The sequence below is a fragment of the Bactrocera oleae genome, chromosome 2, assembly GCF_042242935.1.
Source record: "Bactrocera oleae isolate idBacOlea1 chromosome 2, idBacOlea1, whole genome shotgun sequence".
Lineage (NCBI taxonomy): Eukaryota > Metazoa > Arthropoda > Insecta > Diptera > Tephritidae > Bactrocera > Bactrocera oleae.
In genome coordinates this window covers 4,800,582-4,821,395 of record NC_091536.1, presented here as the reverse complement: position 1 = coordinate 4,821,395, position 20,814 = coordinate 4,800,582, and the positions used below count along the sequence as shown (strand labels likewise).

At 34.9% G+C, this 20,814-nt stretch overlaps 1 protein-coding gene and 1 long non-coding RNA gene across 2 annotated transcripts; both read left to right on the top strand.

Annotated features, from left to right (window-relative positions):
• The first annotated feature begins 508 nt into the window (after nucleotides 1–508).
• LOC106617062 (uncharacterized) lies at nucleotides 509–1,580 on the top strand. Its single transcript, XM_014234042.3, has 2 exons — nucleotides 509–972; nucleotides 1,067–1,580. Exons 1-2 carry the CDS (start codon nucleotides 648–650, stop codon nucleotides 1,327–1,329), a joined length of 588 nt encoding a protein of 195 aa, XP_014089517.2. The 5' UTR covers nucleotides 509–647; the 3' UTR covers nucleotides 1,330–1,580.
• Nucleotides 1,581–3,856: 2,276 nt separating this feature from the next.
• On the top strand, nucleotides 3,857–7,792 carry LOC106617074 (uncharacterized). The gene is made up of 3 exons (XR_001330702.3): nucleotides 3,857–4,093; nucleotides 4,163–4,311; nucleotides 7,546–7,792. It is a non-coding gene; the product is annotated as an uncharacterized lncRNA (long non-coding RNA).
• Nucleotides 7,793–20,814: the final 13,022 nt, after the last annotated feature.

The following is a 20,814-nucleotide window of genomic DNA, read 5'->3' as shown; positions in this document are numbered from 1 at the left end:
ATTTGGGCTATTATAATATGGCCTGTTTTGGTTGAGATCGTCAAATCTCTTTATTCATTTTCGAGTCCTTCTGTAACATTAGAGAGCGATATATAAGTTATCTCTCGACTAGTTTTATAACTAAGGTTTATGTTCGATAAATGTGTATTCTTAAATTTAACGAAACGGAATTACTACTTACATATGCAACACTTCAAAACGGGATTTGATTAAATGCTCTCCATAACATACTTTATCAGATTGCTTGTGGTTCTCAAGTGACACTGAAATTTTGATTGAATAATCTCAATAATTAATGCTCGATACAGAAAGATACAAGTACAACGTTACAATGTCCTTGAAGCAGAGATCTGTCCCATTTTAAATTTTAACCAGTGTGAGACCTATTATTTTTATAGGCGATCTTGAACTCAAGCCTGATTCTCATTCCGCCTATTTTTAACCATACCAATTTTTCTCATCATTACTTAATCGCTTTTCGCTTCAAATGCCTGCACATATATATTTTTGAAATATCTGTCTGTTTTTGTGTATTGAGATTGATTTTAAAATTTTCCCAAAAAAACTCATAAATCGTCTTTTATTCTTGAAATTTTATTTCCAAATATTAACAATAATAAAACAAAAGTAATCACAAACAAAAAAGGATGTCGCAAAGCATATCTGCAGCACCGCCAATGCACGACATACCGCTGTCCGGTGTCGAAGAACGTGGCGATGCGGCGTGCGAAGCACACAAAGCGAACAACTCTAAGGCCAACTCGTTAAAGCGTTTCTTCAAATTGACACACCGACGACATAACGGCGGCGAAGAGATGCCGACCGGTTCGTGTGATGTATTGCCCGAAGATGGCGGTGAACCGAAAGACGAAGTTGACAAGGAGGAAGCGGATAAAGATGGCGAGCTTGATAAGCCAAAAAGGGAGCATGCAAGACGCTTTCATTTGCGCCTCGGTGGCGTAACGCGCATCGGTGTGTTTTTGTGCTATGATTACAACAACAATATGATCATGCATTCAACTAATCGTTTAATTTTTATTATTTTTGATTTTCATTGCGCTTTCAGCGGAACACGCTAATGCCACCAACTTCATGCCAAACGCACCGAGTCGACAGTCGTTGAAGAACTCCATCTCCAGCTATTGGCACACAGTATTTCGACGTGCAAGCAAGAAAGCTGCTAAGCAAAGTTCCGAGCGGAACGACGATGACGACGAGGACTGTGATGATGTGGAAGAGGAGACCAATGAGACGGAATTGGATGAAGAGTTGCACACGCTACCGATCTCAGATGATACCATCGAACAGGTAACACAAGCAAGCAAATAAAACGGCGCAGAAAAATGGAAGAAATACAGGAGTGAAGATGTTTACGCAAGTAATTGGAGATTTCGTGGCATAAAAACTCAGCTGGTGGTGTGGCAACTTAGAAACTCTTGGTATATGCAAAAATCTTTGTGTGCATTTTTATTGTTTTCAACATTTTATTTAGACCCAACGTCACTATGCGATTTTATGCTATTTGCGGCAAATTTATTTTGTTTTGAAAATTTGTCATTAACACTTTTAAACAAAAGAAACATCTTTTTATTGCATATTTTAAGGAGTAGACGTGAATTGAAGAATACCTGGTGCATTTGTCTTTGTTTTTACGTCTCCTGAAGAAACTGATACGTCTACAATAACAATCAAAGTTCAAGGTTCAGTTAAACCAGGCGGAAAAGAAGACATTTGCAGCTGTTAGCCATATACTTGTATGCACCGGCTGCTAGCCACTCTGCGCTGGGTGTCGCTTGCATTGCCACGGTAGACTTGTTTATTCAACACTGCGATTATCCCTGCTAACCATTTACTAATCTGATATTAACTTATATACTAACACAAACTCATGCCTGTTTGTGAAGGTCAAAGTTACAGGTAACCAATATCCTGTAGGTTGCCATGTTTCTGTAAGAATTTGGCAAGTTCGAGCCAACGGAATATAGGCTGAGTCGTTTATGTACTTACTATGCTCACCTCCGCCCATTTATCGTTATTTGCGATTTCGTTTGGTGTTGATATTTCGTCTGGGTTGGAGTGAATCCATAGTAATGCCCCCGTAAACTTTTTGGTATACAAGTTATTTATATGTGATTTTTTTGAATGTGGCTTTTGTGTGTTTCCTGTTAAAAATTTACTTTTTTGATTCCTCAAAATATATTTTTTGCGTAATTCTACAGCAATTTGAAATCCATACTTTATTTGTGTTGTTTAAACGTATGTTAAATAGCTGTAATCAATATTGCAATTTTATATTGTTATACATTACCAATAATTAAGTGATTAATTCCTACACATAGGACATACATACATATGTATGTATATGAGTATAAGTAGTCATACTTAGAAAAACCTCCGTTATCTTTATTTACTGCACAGCGAATTGCGGCAAAAGCGTGTCACTAGCAAAGCTTCACCGGCCGCGTGCACAACTTCGTTCAGTAATTCGTTCGATAAGTTCTGTAATCGTTGTTCGACGAAATGGTGAATGGATTACAATCAAATTTGGTATCATATTAACTTATTTTGAAGGTCATATACTTAGTTTTATTACAATATTTTACTTTCCGTCAGTGAAATTTTTACTAAAATCATTGGGGGCATAGAAATCGAATTACTGATTGCACTAATTTTTGACATTACTCAGTTGTATATGAGAACTTATTTTAAAGCAATTTTATCAATATATCTATAAATATAAACATATGTATAGAGTAAAGTCAGCTGGACGTTTCCAAATCGTGAATATCGGTTATATGGGGGCTAAGGCAAGTTTTCGTCTGATTTTATCGATTTTATGCACAAGGATACACTGTTATTAGAAAAACACCCTTTGCTAATTTCATTAAAATAAATAGCACATTGATCGATATATTTATGTCGTATAAAGTCAACTGGAAATTCGAAAATCTTCATATGAGGTATATGGGGGCTAAGACCATATTTTCGTCTCCTTTTTCCTTGACCCAGCAGCTTCTTCCGAAAGCTCTTCAATTGAAACTAATACATTTTGAATGACTTCGGTAGCGAGCTTGAATCAAAATTTTATGCACTGAAGGAGGAATCTAATACCGGGAATACTTGGATATTAGTTCCCTTACCGTATCTAGAGCAAAATTTCTAAATTTGTCCACATTAATTTTATACCCTGCTGATAAGGCTTGCAGTAATGTTGGACAAATTTCAATTTGTCAGTTACTTCAGCTGATACTTAGGCGTCATTGAAAAATGTTCTGGCAGTGTTACATTCATGTGAATAAACACTACCACCTGTTTTTGATTTGTCGACAATTGAACCTATTTTTTACTTTTACGAAAGTCGCCCTGAATATTTTGTTGCCTTCTTAGAAATCATTTTAAGCCCCTTATTTGCCATTGTCTGGTTTCAAGTCTATAAAAAACGTGAAGATAATATTCAAAAATCTCAGTAGTTTTAGCTTGGCATATGTAACACTTTGCAGATGTGGTTTCAGTTAAGGCATTGCAGACTAAGCCACACACTATAGTTAGTTGAAGAATATGATCGATATAGAATTTCCCGTTGGTTGTTTTTTTATTTCAGTGGAAGTCAATTCTTGAATTTTGTTTTTAAAATATATTTCTTTACTTTTCGTTATATGAACTGATTACTTTTTAAACTTAATTCGAACAGTGCGGCAATAGCGGGCGGACGAAGGACAAAAGCAATATATAAAACGTACACATACGTATATACACACGAACATATAACCAAGACAATACAAAACTGGTTTGTAGAAAAACACAGAGATTAACACGGCAATTAATATTAAAATTTAATTTTGTCTTTTCAGAAATAGTTTTGATACTTACAGTGGTGAATTTCTGACCTTTTATTTCTTTTTTTTGGTCTATAAATTCCAACACTGTGTATTGTTGAGAGAAGTGAACTATGCACTAAATGACTTATTGATTATTTTGAGGTAACATTTAAAAAACAGAGAACAACACAAGGACTCCCGCAAAAATCTTAACCTTTCTCTTTTTTTGGCGATCCTCTTTCAACTAATGAGACGTAGGTGAGCTATGACGTCATGTAAGTCAAGTTAAAACATCCATGGTAAATAAATAACAACATACATTATTGCTCCCTATATTATTGCAGGTAACATTTCTTTGCTTCAGTAGCGAAATAGCTATTTCCAACAAACCATAAAAGTATGCTCAGAATACTCATCTTTCTGAAAAAAATTTTAAATATAAGAAAGCTGTAACTCACACATGCCCAGACGTCACAAGTAGCCGTATCGTGTAGTAAGTTTTTACCTTTTAGTCGTGCAAGCTAAATTGTGAATTGAGCAAGTGCTTTTAAGAACAATTCTATTGTCCCATTACTGCTGTCCAACCACGTTTTAACGGGGTATGGTGACTTACTATGCACCGCACAATCGTCTCGTTGCCATTGCTCCAAATTTTTCATTACAAGCATAGTCAATTGTTTTTACCAAAAAAGCAAACAAAGAAACTTTTTGGTTTTGTCCTTGCTCCGAGGGAATAATTGAAGAACATAATAGGAATACAATAAATGAATGAGAAGTTTAACAAGTAGCAGTTAATGTAGAACAATGGTTTGCTACAGCTATTGAATAGCGTCGACTACCAGAATAAATAGGATTATTTAGTGGGCGCCGTTGCGTTGGACTAACCGACTGACCTACCAATGAATAAATAAAACAATGTATTGGCAAGCGATTAGCGACAAAAACTGAAATTAGTTTTATTTGTACAACGTTTTTGTACATTAAGTGGCACAATGAAGTTGTTTTTAAGCAACCTCAACCCTTCACTGACCAAGAAGTTTTAAAGTAAAGACGGTAAATTATACCTTTTCTAATTACTTGTGATGTTCTTTTAGTGCCACAGAATATTTCACAAACAATTGTAAATTGGTGCCGAGATTCGGTTCTGATTACATAGACTCTGCAGTTATTATATCTCCAAATATTTATTATAACTGATATATAGATTAATATGAGGGTTCACACTGCGACCTAGGGTCTATTGTGCCCTGATTGACTAAATTTAGTGGGTATTCTGAACTAAGTTCTGATATATAATATATTTTTTGGCTCTTTGGCGATTTGTGGGTAATTGAACATTCGTCCAGGCTTTTGACACAAGAAGAATAAAGGATTTCAGTTAAATCAAATATTTATATATAGTATGGAAATTAACACTCATTTTGAATGATTTTATTATCCCCCAGAAATGTATTGGTGTATTTATGTTAAAATAAACCTTCTGGTTAAAAGTTTGACTTAAATGTGGTAATCGAAATATCAGTATAAAAAATTTCCTTGAGTAAGGGTTAATTATACCACGATTTTTGCATTAGTCTCTCATTTGTACTGTAAATTGAAGGGAAAGTACTCCGGATTAGTTATACAATTGATCTACCAACAAGAACGACGTGGTGTTAACATAAAATAAAATGATCAAATTTGGTCATGCAGATAATTTTATGCCGTTTATAATTTGAACAAAATGTCGACCAAACCGCTACCACGGCTGCGTTTGCATATTTCTAACCATTTACGCCAATTGTCGATGACCCAATGCAGCATATCGGCTATATTGCGCTGAATGTTGCAATCGAGCTCCTCGAACGTTGCTGGTTGATTGGAGTAAACCTTTGATTTAACATAGCCCCCTAGAAATTAATCAAGAGGCGTTAATTCGCATGATCTTGGCGCCGAATTTAATGAGTCGCCAAACTTTGCACGCAATACGTCCGTTCTTAGAAACGTGAGTCTTGTTGGAAATAGATGTCGTTCGCGTCGATTTCATCAAATTCCGGGAAAAAAGTCGGTCAACAGCGTGTTATATGCTCGCCATTGATGGTAACGACATTTCCTACCTCATTTCGAAAAAAATAAGGCCTGATGATGCCGTCATACCACAATCCGCAGCAAACGGTCAAATAATGATGATGCAATAGAGTTTTCTGAACCACACGAGAACTTGACTCACCCCAATAGCGATAATTTTGTTTGTTGACCAAGTCATTAAGTCTCATCCGAGAAGATGATTTTTCGGAGAACGTGAAAATAATCTGTGACAATTTCCAAGCGATGCACCAAAACCTTACTGAATACACTGACAAAACTTGACATAAATCCGTAAACAAAGATGGCCACCACAAGCTGTCAAAATCACGTCATTCTTTGGTAGACGCTATATAAAGAAAACATGAACTAAAGCACTTAAACATTTTATTGTGGCATAAAACCTATTACCACAGTTTTCTGCGACCCAGCTCATAAGTAATTTAATGCATCCGTATTTAATAAATTCATGTTTTTATTAGAGTTGACATTTCTTACATAAAAACGTTAAAATTTATTTACAGTTGCATTTAAATATTATATTTATGAGCCATAAACATAAACTACCTTGTTTATGTCCACATTACAATTAAATGTATCTTTAATATACGTTATAATATCTGGAAATACCATAAATTAAGCAAGTACACGAATTTTAAATTATACATAAATAAATAAACGATTTTATTTCCAACATATCATTCAACAAACATTAGTTTACGATTAAACAACTTAAAATCGAAAGTATTGAAAGGTTGTAAAGCACATTAGTTGACATTTGCTCATGTGTACATAGGTATAATTAAATATTAAGCGATATTATCTAGAGGTTATCATCGAAAGAAATTCTTAGTATCGAACTGCAGGGTCAATAACCAATATTCGTATGTAATTGCATACATGAGTTAGGGAACGACTTTCGAAGCCTTCATGCAATAAAAGTTAATAATAACGGTGTATAAAATGTGTTCTTCAACTTGAAACTGGTGTTCTTAATATTATATATATTTATTGTTATTTTGTAGTCGCTCAACAATAGCAAACCCTTCTTTAATAATGCAGATTCCAATTCGTCTGCAATTCAGAGCAAGACGACCTACTTGATATCAATTAGAGCCAATATTTCTTTAAAATCATCTATTAAAAAATTTATAAGATAAAAGCTTTGAATGTCGCCTACGTCTTCCGAAAAGAAACTTTATCTACTATCACTTATTTGTAGTCTGTTCTGTCATATATTCAAATATTCTCTTTTTAGTGTGAAATAAATTCTCACAAGATTTTAAGTTTTCAAATAAGAAGTTTTGATCTGATAGAGTTCATTTTCAATTTTCTGCAGACCGATACTCTTCGAACGTGATTACTTGTTAGTCAGTAAGCTTAAATTTCCGAATAATGAGAGTGTATTGCACTTGACGCAGCACTCTCTTTGAGACTTCCTTTCTGGGCGGTATTCATTGTGTCAAATGTAGTGCTGAAAATGTAGTATACGAGTATGAGTTCGCACTATGTTCATAACAGTGCACAGTGGTTTCACTTGATTGAATTCTATATGGATGGTCGGTTACTTTTAACCGCTGCAATTTCTAAAATATCGTTGTATATTAAAGCTATAGCAGCATATCTAATCGGCCGACTCAATAAATATTGGTTATTGTTACAGATATGAATCGCATCTCTACCAGGCTTTTGTCCAAAAATTTGATCTATTGCAAAATTAAAATCCTGTGAGGTCGCCAAAGAGATGCTTCTTAATGAAACAGAAAACAAACGCATCGCTGGGTCATGCCAGATTTGACAATATTTAGATTTTCCCTACTCGAAAAACTCAAATATTTGCTTCGGAGAACGCGCAATATACAATTTTTAGGTTTCTGCACTAAAAGAATTTATCATTACAACAAAATTAAAGTATGAATTATTTAGTCCAGTTGAAATTACCTTTAAAGTGTAAATTTTCAAATTTCAGTTTTTTGGAAATAAATTAGTCAATTTGTCAGACACTTAATCCGTTATTGTTCCTAAATTTTTACTAATTTTCTCATACAGCTCGTTCCAAGCAACACCGCAAGCCACAGATTGACAACATTAACCGTACTTAATCTATGGTTGCAATGTTGCATATAGCATTTGCTTTGTTGCTGTTGTTGTTGTTATATGTGTGTAAATACTAAAATTGGCAACATTGAAGCTACTCTCAGGTCTGCTGCTGGCTTACCGACTAATTTTCAATGTCCCTACTTCGTTTGAAGTTCTTTGCCAAAGGGTTATTTTGCGGTGGTAAGTTTGCAAAGAAAAAATAACTTCAAACATATGTATGTACATAAATATTTGTTTCAAAGCAGCTAACAGCAGACGAATACCAATAACAGTGTGCAACGTGTAACAATAGCCATAGGAACATACTCACTTGCCAATGCCACACATTCGTTCTCCGGCAATTGTTGCTATGCCATTGTTCTAGCACTGAGCTGTTCATATTATGTAGTTTTTATGTTTGTTGTTGTATTACATTGTCAGCAATTTACGTTAATACCCTTCAACATTCACCAGTCTTTCTGTCGGTGATGCTGTTGCCATGACAACCCTACCTACTGAAAAATTCCGATTTAATGAAACACTGGTCCATTGTGGCTAGAGGTCCTTAGCCCTTTAGGATTTCTAAAGTGGGAACATGTATTTAGTATAACCAATGAAGTGAGCTTGAGTCTAGATTTGGAATTACGAACTTAACTACTCAATCACTTTTGTGGAAGGCTTTTTAACATCTGACGTATTTTTATGAGCTTTTATCGTCATTCTCTGATGTTTCATATTTCCCAATGCGAAGTAGAGAAAGTTTCATTTATAGTTTAGATAGCTTCACAGCGGATTCGCGTTTCCTGGGATATGACTCATATGTTATGAGCTTCGAAGCTAGATTTCCCAACATGTAGTAATCTCATTCGGTTGTGGCAGCTACTTGGTACCATTGGATGCTTGACATATTTTTAATCTCCTCGATTCCATTAATTTACAAGTTAAAACTCTGTATGCAACTTGACCATTTAAAGTATATAAATATATAACATTAAAAAGTACAGTCTCCTGCAAATTACTATTTTCTTCTATCTGAATGGAGTATACTCGTATGAGAGGTTTCAATAAAATATCGGCATATCCGTTCCGTTTCGCAACCACCTTTCTAAAGATGTTTTGACCTGATTGAGTTAACATTCCGCCGTCCCCCCTTTTAAATATTCTGAAATTTGGGTACTTAGCAATGTAGAAAGTAAAGAAATTAATCTTCTGATGATTTTCAACTAGTGTAAATATGAAGTCAAAGTCATGGGATCAGTAACTACCCTCTATATTTTACTAGTAGGATATTTAACTATTGAGTTAGAGTAATGTACTCTTCATCATATATAAACCGTATATACTTGTACATATGTATGTGATTTTTAAATTTTAAAATCCGGTGGCAATGTGCACGTCCGTCTACAGACTCGACGCCACAGCTACGTTGCATCAATAGCTCTTGGCTAATGCAGCAGCAATTTAGACTCGCTGCCGCACCACTGCACTTCCGCTTATTGTCACTGCCAGTGTCAAGCTATTGTTTTGTGGTTGCTCTTGCTGTTGATGTTGTTGTTGATTTCGAACACAGTTAGCGTTGTTGCTGTGGCTGCTGCCGCCGGCGTTGTTTATTCGCATGTTTGTTTGTTTGCTGGCAATTACTTGGCGATTACGGCAAATTGCCGCGTGCGAAGCATATAAAATTCACACTTTTGCCAAGGCATGAAATGTGTGACGAGAAGTGGCTAACAGCAAGAAAAGAACAACAGCAACAACATCACTTACTATCGCTGGCATTTACACCCTCACATCTATGTTTTCATAGCAAATTTCAATGAATTCTTTGGCCTTTGTTGTCAACACTAAATTCCGTCTCGCTCTCTTTGGCACATTGGCTGCTGTTGCCGTTGTTGTTGCGTAAAGCCTTTATTGTTTGTTGTTAATATATCACATTTGCACTTTATTATATTTCGTTTTTGCATTGTGTTGCATAAACATTCTATTTCTCACCTATTGCGAGTGGAATCTGTTGACTCGTGTGCAAACCGCGCTCCTCGCACTCAACGCCTCTTAGCATTGTTGCCACGTATTTTACCCATTTATTTATTCGCCTCGTACTCACATCACTTCAGCTCCTTTGTGGTGATGATTTATTTGAAATATCTGTTGGTGAAAAGGTATTTATCAACGCTCTATTGACTTTTCACGTGGCCAAAGGATTTACTAAGCAACGACTTTACAACAAAATACCTAACAGTATATTAAAGCAATCTGCTGCTCGTTGCTCGCACTGTATTGAAAATTATATCTAACTTTATAAAAAAAATTATCGAAATATGCCCGGATGGATATGCCATTAGACCGATATTCTCAAGCCCTAGTTTCCTGTAGCTATTTCACATCGAGTTTCACTATAGCATATAACTGCCATACAAACTGAACGATCGGAATCAAATCCTTAGATGGCAAATTTTTTCATTTAACGTTTTTTCTTGTTTTAAATACTTTTTAGACAATTTTTATTCAAGAATTTTCCTTATTTTCTTTATTCTAAAATTAGTTTAAAATACGCGTATATTAAATATAAATATATAAATTATAAATTTCTTTAAATGTGATGTTATCAATATTTCGCTCCAATTGAAAGAAATGTCTATCGACCACTGTTCGAAACTTAAGTTCAGTAGCATTCTGTGCATCTCTTCTAATCCGCTTTGCTGTCAATCATCAATCCCTTGCATATATGTATGGTAAGTTGTTGTGTTGAACTTCTTATATGGCATAGTTCCAAAGCTAAGTCTGGTTGTTCCCAGGGTGATTGTTGACGTTTGCAAATATTGATTTGCTCTTAGGCGCCGCATTGCACAGCACGTTCAATTGCTAATTTATTTTGCAAACATTTTAATAAGCTATGCGTGGCGGAATAGCTTAGTGGGATATCGATATTGTGTTCTTTAGGATCGTTACCACAGGTATTTATGTATTTATGTATATGTTGTTCAGTTAAATGTTTTTTTATATTAATGTAAAGGAATAACTCATAAACATTGGTTGGACTTTGCCTCGATCTTCTAGATATAACTTTACCTTTTTATACGGATTGTTTAAAAGAAATACTTATTAACGTTTTCAAAATAAATGTAATTCTAATTAATAGCAGCGTACCTGCTTGTACTATCGAATGTTCCAAATACTACAATTACTAATATAACACGGGGCCGATCTCGTTTGAAACACGAACCATGCGCTCTTCAAAGTAGAGAACAGGAGCAACTAAGAGTTACAGGGTGTCCAATTTGTGAAATGATGTGAGGAGAAGATGATTTTTATTTGTGTTTCGCTGTTGGTATATATTTTTATACGTATATTTATATAAAAAAGTTGAGACCATCTGCTATATCGCTATTGGTAAGCAAGAAACGGTGAATAAAAATTTCGCACATTGATTCCATTTTTTTCCTGAGAAATTTACTAAAAAGTTTAAATGATTGCTTTTCCTTCGGCTAATTCCTTAATCTTGGCTGCTGACTTAATCGAATAGGGAGCAATCCTAACAAATTTACGTTTGGAATTTTACATTTTTCATCGTTTGAAGTGTTATAGTTATACCCTGGTTTGCATGGAGGATTGTAACACCCAAAAGAAAATCGATGAGACCCTACAGAGTAAATATATAAATGATCAGCGTGACGAGCTGAGTCGATTTAGACATGTCCAGCTGTCTGTATATATGCCAACTAGTCCCTCAGTTTTAGGAGATATCGATCTGAAATTTTGTACCAGTCCCTCTCTCTTTAAGAAGTTGCTAACTTGTCGGAACGGCCGACATCGTACCACTATAGCACATAGCTGCCATATAAACTGAACGAGGTATCTTCAAGAAATTTGACATGGATTATTGCCAAAGGCAATGTTGCAATTTCCGAATAAATTGTTTAGATCGGATCACTTTAGCATAGAAGCAATTATGCTTCAAGTATTGCTCGAAACAATTGAGGCGGCTAAAAATTTAGGGCCCTGCAACTATGTGAAAGCATAAACTTTCTTTTATTCATTTAATATTAAAACCCAGGTACCTCTTTTATTGACTTTTAATTTCTTTATTTGCTTATGATTTTCTCCCCTTACTTATTATTGTGTATTCATGCTATAAGCTTATTAGTTAATATCAATTACCTCCTTTTACATTTTGCTGTTGTGTTAGTGTTTGTTGTTATTTGCGTTTATAAATATTTGCTTGTCCATTCACCGTTACATACATTTTTACTTGTTCGTCTTTACACAACCTGTAACCATCGGCGACACTTCTTCAATTTTTTTCTAAAGACCACACCAAAATGATGTACCTTGCCACTTTACTTTTTTTGGTAAAACTATTTATAGTATTTTTTTTTTTATTTTGCGGCTGACAGTGCTTGCCGTTTTAAAGTAGGCGAATCTGACATACAACATAACATTCTTTTGCATATACATATGTATGTATGTACATAGTTAGAAGTAAAAGTTGTCGATTGCTTTAATTGATGTTGCGTTCCATCGTTAAACGATTGCATTGTCTTTTACCTGGGGTTTGCTAACTAGAATTTTAAATTGTTATCTTGCGGTATATCGACTGAAATTGAACCTTCGCTGCCTAGTTCTTTTGCAGTTCAAGCCCCAGTTACGGAATATGGAGATCCCAGTGCCTGGTGCTTACTTTTTACCGGAAATAGCGGTCAATCTGTGAGATATATTATTGCAATTTGGAGAGAGTCTCTTTCTGATAATAGTATGCAAGTATGTCAAAAATGGTTTGAATCGGGTCAATACTTTCCTTGGCCTCCATATAGGTTATCGAAATATTTTCGAACTTCCGGTTTACTTCATACCGCATATATCGGCTAATATGTGAGCTATTTCAATAAAATTACGTCGATATGTTTTCCTTATAATGCTTCACCTTTATGCCTAAAATGAGTAAAATGTTGGTGATGGTATGTAAAGTACCTTAAGTGGTTAGGGGTAGTCAGAATTTTCAAAAAATAATTTATTTTTCATTGCATTTTCGTTAAGTGTAATATCTTGAAAATATTCTCTGAAAATTTCAAGTTGATCCGATAATTACTTTTTGAGTTATTCGACAAATAACAAAGAGCGCTCGGGCACTTTAAAGCGCTCGGGAGCAGGTAAGTGAAACTTTAAATGCGTTTTTCTCAAAACTATGTTTTTTGAACTTGTGACAATTGTAACTCGAAAACCGCTTTGTTTTAATGAATTTATATTTATACAGGTTTTAAAATACATAATATACTCGGGCCTGATCGAAAGATTTTTTTTTCAAAAACTTCTTCTTGATTCTTTAAGACCATTTAACTGTTGATTTTTTCCCAAAAATCTAGAAAATAATTTCCTGAGGCCGTCATTTTGTTAATTTGTGAAAAAACAAAAAAGTCTTCGATCAGGCCCAGGATTATCTATTTATAAAACTAATTTTTTTATCCGATTGATTTTAGATGAATCTCCAAGGACTTATGAATGTCACCGCAAGGACTTTTTTTGGAACTGGGTCAACACAGACAGTTATAACTTTGGAAATTAATTTATTTTCTTTTTTGAAATTTTCGTTACTTCAAGTCAAAACATTGTATAATAATGCCATATTACTATTTTTCTAAAATAACATGATATAATAGCTAAAAAAAATTGCTGAAAATTCTCATTTTTTCGTGCCTCTGACTACCCCTAACCCCTTAATGAAATTCAGGGAGTATTTTATTCTGTTAATAGTATGATATATTGCCAAAATAGATAAAATCGGGTCAATATACCCCAATCTCTCCTATATCTAATATGAGATTTTCAAACTTCCGGTTGGCCTTATGTCATATACATATATCAGTCAATATGTAAGATGTCTAGGTAGAAGACAGAAATCAGCACTATATTAGCGTGTGCAACTAGAAACTATCGGCTTCTCTACGTCTATCTATGACTTGTCTTATCTAATTGTCCCAAAGCAGCCGTTCGAGAATGATTTAAGTATGTCACTACCAGCTGGGTACAATAACGACTTAAAACTATTCCGGCAGTTAATTCAAAATCTAAGATTGAATAATTCAATATCTTAGAGCTTTTATAAAGTACATTCGCCGTTCAAAGGAAGCTTAAAACTTATTATATTATAGTTACATTTATAGGGCAACACATCACATTCAGTTGGCGATTTGGGTTGTGTTTTGTCAAGAAAAACATAACAACAACGATAAGGGTAAATAAGGAACAGAACTTTAAGCTCGCATTTGTTTCAAACTTTGCTCCGTTATTTTCTGTGTATGACTTGTAAATGTGAACATCGAAAATATTGTTAATTTTTTTACTTCTTCGCTTGTCGAGTACAACACCAATAATGTATCGTTTAACTAGCCGGCTAGAAGTGTTGTTGAGGAATTTACGCGTAGCTGCCACAGCTGTAAGAAGTGAACGGCAGCTACAAGTTTTGGTCAAAAGGTTAGCAGCAGGCATACAAAAATTTCTATAAAATGTTCTCTGTACAAAAAGAAAACGATACAGAGAAGAGCGAATAGCAAGGATTGAAGCCAAAAATAGTTGAACTGTTGCATAGTAAGTTTTGCGCACATTCGCAACATCACTCTGAGCTATTAAGTGTGCGACGCACTCAGGCATGTTGCTGCTATTGCCGTAGCCGTTATCGTGTGGCATGCAACATATATACATACATAAATATCTATGTACGTATGTACATACTACATTGAAAATAAATACTGAAGCGCTGCCACGCACTTTGCAGACAATCCAACTATCGAGATTGACTTATTGCCACGGCAAGTCGTGGCAGCCGCCACGTACCCGTAAGTGAAGGAGAATCCGTCTCTTATGTTGCATGTGAAAGCATTAAGTTGCATGATTAATGAGTTGCCTCATTAATTTTACGATGCAACGAAAATCAATGTGGCACGCAGTTTTCTTTCTTTTAATTTATTTTATTTTTATGTCTTCTTCGCTTAGACGCAGTCACTCTCTCGGCGCGTTTTGCAAATTAATTTCCTTGTCAGACAATCCAAACTGACAGTTGGAAAAAATAAATCGATCATATTCATTGAAGCTGCGCCGCGACAGCCTTAACTCATTCGCCAGCTTGCACTTTAAGCTGGCACAAAAATCTGCATGCGACCAATAATTGCTGCTACAAGGTATGCACATTTTTACTTTATTATTTGACATCCATTCTGTGTTTTGAATTGCAGCGTCTAATTGCCAGAGTAATCTTAGTGATGAAGTACTTTGCTGATTTTTGTTATAATGGTACTACTCTTATCCTAAGCTGTGAGATAACCAAAGAAAATTATGAACTTCAGTTACCAATCCGCGTATATGTACAATCTAAAACTCAAATAGTAATTTTTCGGGTAAGAATAATTTACTTTGACTGCTAACTTATGGGAATTCGAATGGTAACGGTATTAACACTGAAAGCAAAGAGGTTCTGTGCAAGCAACATTCATTTGCTTTAAGTTTGTTTCTCAAGATGAAAGTTTCATACTCTATCAAAATATTCCTAACTATCGCATGCTTAGCTAGCCCGAGTAGTTGTTGATGAAATTTCACTTCCGAATCTGTGAGTTTTCGTATGGGTATTGACGGTAGCTTCTTTTAAAAAGCTCTCCTATTCTATATTCATATTTTTCGATTGCGTCTTAATTTATTTTCTTGTTTTATATACCTTCCTTGCTCTTTCTTACTTCCCTCAATACAGGCAAGTCCGAAAATCAACTCCAAAGCGTCATTGTTAGCGAGTCTTGATTGTCGGAACCACTACTGAATCGGAGTTTCAAATAATCTGGCATTTTTATCGTATTTGATGTTTGAATATTTTTTCGGGTTTATGGTCACCACCACAGCATGCATGTAACGTTGGTTTCCAACTGGAAAGCTGGAGCTGATATATCTGAATATTTTTAGGCTACAAAGGAGTCTACGGGTTCTTTTAAAAATCGCTCGTACGCCAGATGTAGATGTAAGTTTACCTCATTCAACATAAAATTAATTTTTACGATTTTTAAAATACTTTTCCGGCGTAAGTCTTACGGGTTTTAAAACCTCAATTCATGGATCCGATATTTGAATGAGAAAATCTTCAGTCTATACTAATATTATTAAGAGGAAAGATTTGATACTTGACGGATTTGAAAAATTCTTTTACCGTTGCAAAACTACACTCGCTCCAGTTAACATAGGCTATATTATATTTTCAAAATCCCTAACTCCTTACTAAAACGCTATCTATGAATTATAGAACAAAATAATGTACTATAATTTTACAGAACATATAATTAACAAAAATGTCGCCACAGTATATGGATCTCTAACTACTATAGTTATAATAAATATATAAAATGTCACCTCTGTAAAAGTTTTTTAATGTGTACCTTAGTATTAATCCTTATCAAATTTAACTACTCTTCATATTCTAGACTGATTCACTACCGATTTATATAACTTTTTGAATTATTCGATTCGGACATTCCATTCGAAGGATATTACGAATTTAAAAATGTAAGTATTACAAAAAAGTCGCGTGGTGAACGGCGACCCGCTCGGTTAGATTTCAACATAATATGCGATGTAGGCGTCATTGGACCACGGGAGTGGAGTGAATGTCATGAAATAAAGTGCATTGCGGCTTACTCGCCCAGGTGGCTCCGTAGGAAGCGGTCTTATGCAGCATTGAATATAAATAGTACAATATTAAAAGTTAAATGTTTAAATTTCATCATCTATTGGGTTCTCCAATAGGGATAATATGATTTCTAAGTGTTTTTGCAAATTTTTTCATTGTATTTAGTAATGTTTACTTTTCGGGCGCTTTTCAAGGCTCACTTTCATCTGCCGATTCTGGAGCGTAGAAAATCTACAAATTATTCATGAACAACGATTATATTCACCTAAATTGACAGTTTGGTGTGGCTTTTGATCTGGTGGAATTATCGGTCCGTACTTCTTTCGAAATGAAGCTGGTGACAGCGTTACTGTCAATGGAGAGCGGTATAGATCGAAGATAATGAACTTTTTATGGCCGCAATTGGAAGAAGTTGATCTTGACAATATCTGGTGCAACAACCGAATTATTGCGAGAAAAGTTTGGAGACTCGATAATTTCAAGAAATTGTGACATTGAATGGCCTCCAAGAGGTTGTGATTTAACACCATTAGACTACTTCTTGTGAGGTTATTTGAAGTTATTGGTCTTTAGCAACAAACCAGACTCTCTTCAAGCTTTAGAAGACAATATTGAACATGCTAGTAATGACATACGACTTGATTTAGTAGAAAAAGTACTCGAAAATTGCGTTCATCGAATTCGTTTCGGCAAAAGAAGGCCATTTGAATGATTTGATTTTGAATTGCCTTAACAATTAGTGTGTTGTTTTTTTAAGAAAATCATATCACTCTTTATTGGAAAACCCTGTATGTGAGGTCCTCATCGCCCAAGTGGGATGACAAATGGAGTGATCTACTAGTGTAAAAAATATTACCTAGTTGTGTCTTAAATTACCTAACTAATGATAGCGGGAGAACTCAGTTACATATGTCTTTACCTGCTTTCATACAATTCAATATATTGCTTTACATACACTGTATCCACCTATATACATATACGTTAACATAGTATAGACATGATAATTACTGCTGATTTATTGGTTGCTGATGATCTTGTTTCTGCTATTGATCTATCTCCACCGCTGATCATATAGCTGCTGCCGCTATACCATTAGGTTGTTAGCTTTTTATCAAGTGTTTAGCGATTTTATTTATTGAACTGTTGACATTAGCATTTTATTATCACCATATACCATTAAGTTTATTGTTATGAGTGTTTTCAACAAGACAGTTATCGTAGTGGCACCAGTTGTAAATATGTATACATCCGGTCTATCAAAGCGTGACCGTCAATGGCGACCGTTATCGCGCCGTGATAAAGGACTATTTAACGCCTGAAATTAAAGCTAGTGGTCTAGGCGACATTTGGTTTCAACAAGACGTCGGCACTTACCATACATCGCATCAATCAATGGATTTATTGAGGGAACATTTCGGTGAGCAGATAATTTCACGTTTTGGGCCGGTCAATTCGCCACCCAGGTCGTGTGATATCACAGCGTTAGACTTTTTCCTGTGAGGGTGTGTAAAGTCTAAAGTCTATGCGAAGAATCCCGCTTCGATTCAGGTCTTGAAACAAAACATCACGCGTGTAATTCGCCAGTTACCAGTCGAAATTCTCAAACGAGTCATCGAAAATGGACTCAACGGATGTACCATCTGAAACATAGCCGCGGCCAGCATTTGAAAGAGATAATCCTCAAAAAATAAATGCCGAAAAAAATTTAATTTCGTATGATGGTAACCATTTCCCACTAAATTTGAATTTTCGGGGTGTTTTTCTTTAAAAAAGTAGGGAACCTCGAAAGGGATCACCCTTTGTAAGCAGGATACTCGAATTCCCTAGATAAATATACTCTTTTGATTCGTTAACTTATGTTTACCAAATTTGTGTTTGCTTTATGTTACTGCTTCTTTTCCTTGAGTCACTTTTCTTGTTGCATGCCTTATTAATTTTCTCTAATTCACATCCTTTCTTATTTTAACTCGCATTCTCGCTTTCCCATCTGAAGTTGGGTAAGTCTATCTGTTAGTTGCTGCCGGTTGGCATTAAAGCGATGCATAATAAAGATAAACTTGCCACTTTTTGTTGACCACTCACTAGCCGCCGCTTTTTGCAATACTGTTATTCGATTTTCTTTTTTTTCCTCAAGGCGCCTGCTCACGTTGGTCCATCCAGCTGTTATGCAGTGCAGTGGTTTTTGTTTGCATGTACATATGCACATTTGTGTTTACCGATGTTTTCGATTAAATTAAACTGTTAACAATTTAAGTTTTATATCTGTAAAATAATAAGATAAAAACCACGTGAACATGTGTAGGTGTACAAGAATCAGGAGAGATACATATGCACATATAATTTGAATTTCATGCAACCTGCAGCATGAGTACAATGCCCAGTAAGACATTTTCAAATTGAAACATGTGGTATTGCCAGGCCAGAGTGATTGTCCTTAGAAGAAGACTCAGGACTTGCATAACAACAGTTGCATAACTTTACTTTGAAAATATAATATATTTAGGGTATTCACAAGGTGTCATATTGTGTCATATCGTCATATTGTCTTATTTTTTTATGACTGTCATATCAACACTGTTGTTGTTTTACATGCAAAATTGAAATACGACGCTGTTCTATCAGCTGTTTCTGTTTATCTTTTTTTATTGTTGACGTTTAGGTGTCTAAAATTGATAAAATAATTAAATTTCATAAATTTCTTTAATAATATGGAAGGAAGCCACGATATTCAGGTAAATTAAGTTGAAGAAATGTGAAATATTGTGGTTGCAATGTAAACCAAAATGCCGGCGGTTCAACATAAAGAAGCTTTAATTTTATTTATGTCACTTTCTTATGGCATTTTTGTATTCTTAATTTTCCACTAACAGCTGATGAAGTGAAAAAATATTACAGAATATGACATACAACAATTAATTCACAAGTGTCGTAGTTTTTAATTGAAATACGACATAAGACATAAGACGAAGCTTGTGAATTGCCCAATTATATGTATATATATATAGTTTTCATTTAATTAATCGAGTTTCCCGCTGTAATCGAAAATTTGCATGTTTGAATTCTTAGGGGCTGTTCATTTGAAGAGAAAATTTGATGAGCGCTATGAATTAGACGAATTTCACTATCCAAACTCAAGTTGACGTTTTAAATCCGCATTTTTCAAAATTTTCGGCATCTCTTAGACGAAAAAGGGAACTGCAATAACATCAATGACCAGGATCATACACCCCTTTACTTTTAATGTAATTGGAAACATCAAATAGTTCTTTTTACTTTTCTTTCACCTTGTCTCGTTTCATTTCGAAAAGAAGTAGATCAAAGAACTACCTCGTGACTTATGAAACCCACTTACTCACTCACAAATCTTTGTATATCAAGTCATATTTAAGGGAAACTCTTCTATAATTTATCACTTAATTTCCTTCTGACTCCTCACTTTGGATGCCGTTTGGTTTTGTCTACTTCTCCGCTTAAGTTTAGTAATTATTCAAAAAAAATTGCTCTTACAAGTACTCAGTGATCCAGCACGGGTCTCTATAGCAACCACAAAATTTATTACTCGCAAGCGCGGCCCACATGTGGTGCCACGGATGCTGTTGCTCCGCTATTGCATCTAATCGCTTTCTAATTCCAACATAACTTTTGTTTTTGTTAATACGCTAGATGTTTTTGTTGCAAAGCTATTTAATTTCAATTGCTTGTCAATTACGCTTAAGACTTTGGCGGCTGCTTTTACAACAACTTGCGCGGTTAGTTGTTATTTTATGAGCATGTATTGTTCGGTTGTCTAGCCGACTACTAGGTATTTTTTGACCACTAAAATAAATACGAGTATATACATTTATCAATATGCATGTTTGTAAGCTCCTTTAAGAGTTTTTGTGATTTTCTATTTTTTTATAAATTTCTTTTTAAACTTTCAGTTTAAAGACGAGCTTTTGTTGTTAATAGATTAATTAATGCATTTACGCTTTTGTCAGCGTTTTGCAGATTGAGTTGTAAATGTTTTGCCATATGAACAACAATTAAAGAAAAAGTAACATGTTCAATGACAGGAGGTGCTGGGAAAAGGACCACCTCTTACATGTGCATATTGAATCACATCGTTCGATACATTTTTTATTTGACAGTGTGGCACATAGAAATTTACAGCTAAGCATTTTCATATCGATTAAAATGTAGCAATTGACCCACATA

What these genes read in the sequence shown, in the direction of transcription:
- LOC106617062 (XM_014234042.3), top strand. Translation starts at nt 648, where the DNA reads ATGTCGCAAAGCATATCTGCAGCACCGCCAATGCACGACATACCGCTG. An exon ending in CGGTGGCGTAACGCGCATCG is followed by an intron (nt 973 to 1,066) that starts GTGTGTTTTTGT and finishes TTGCGCTTTCAG; the next exon opens with CGGAACACGCTAATGCCACC.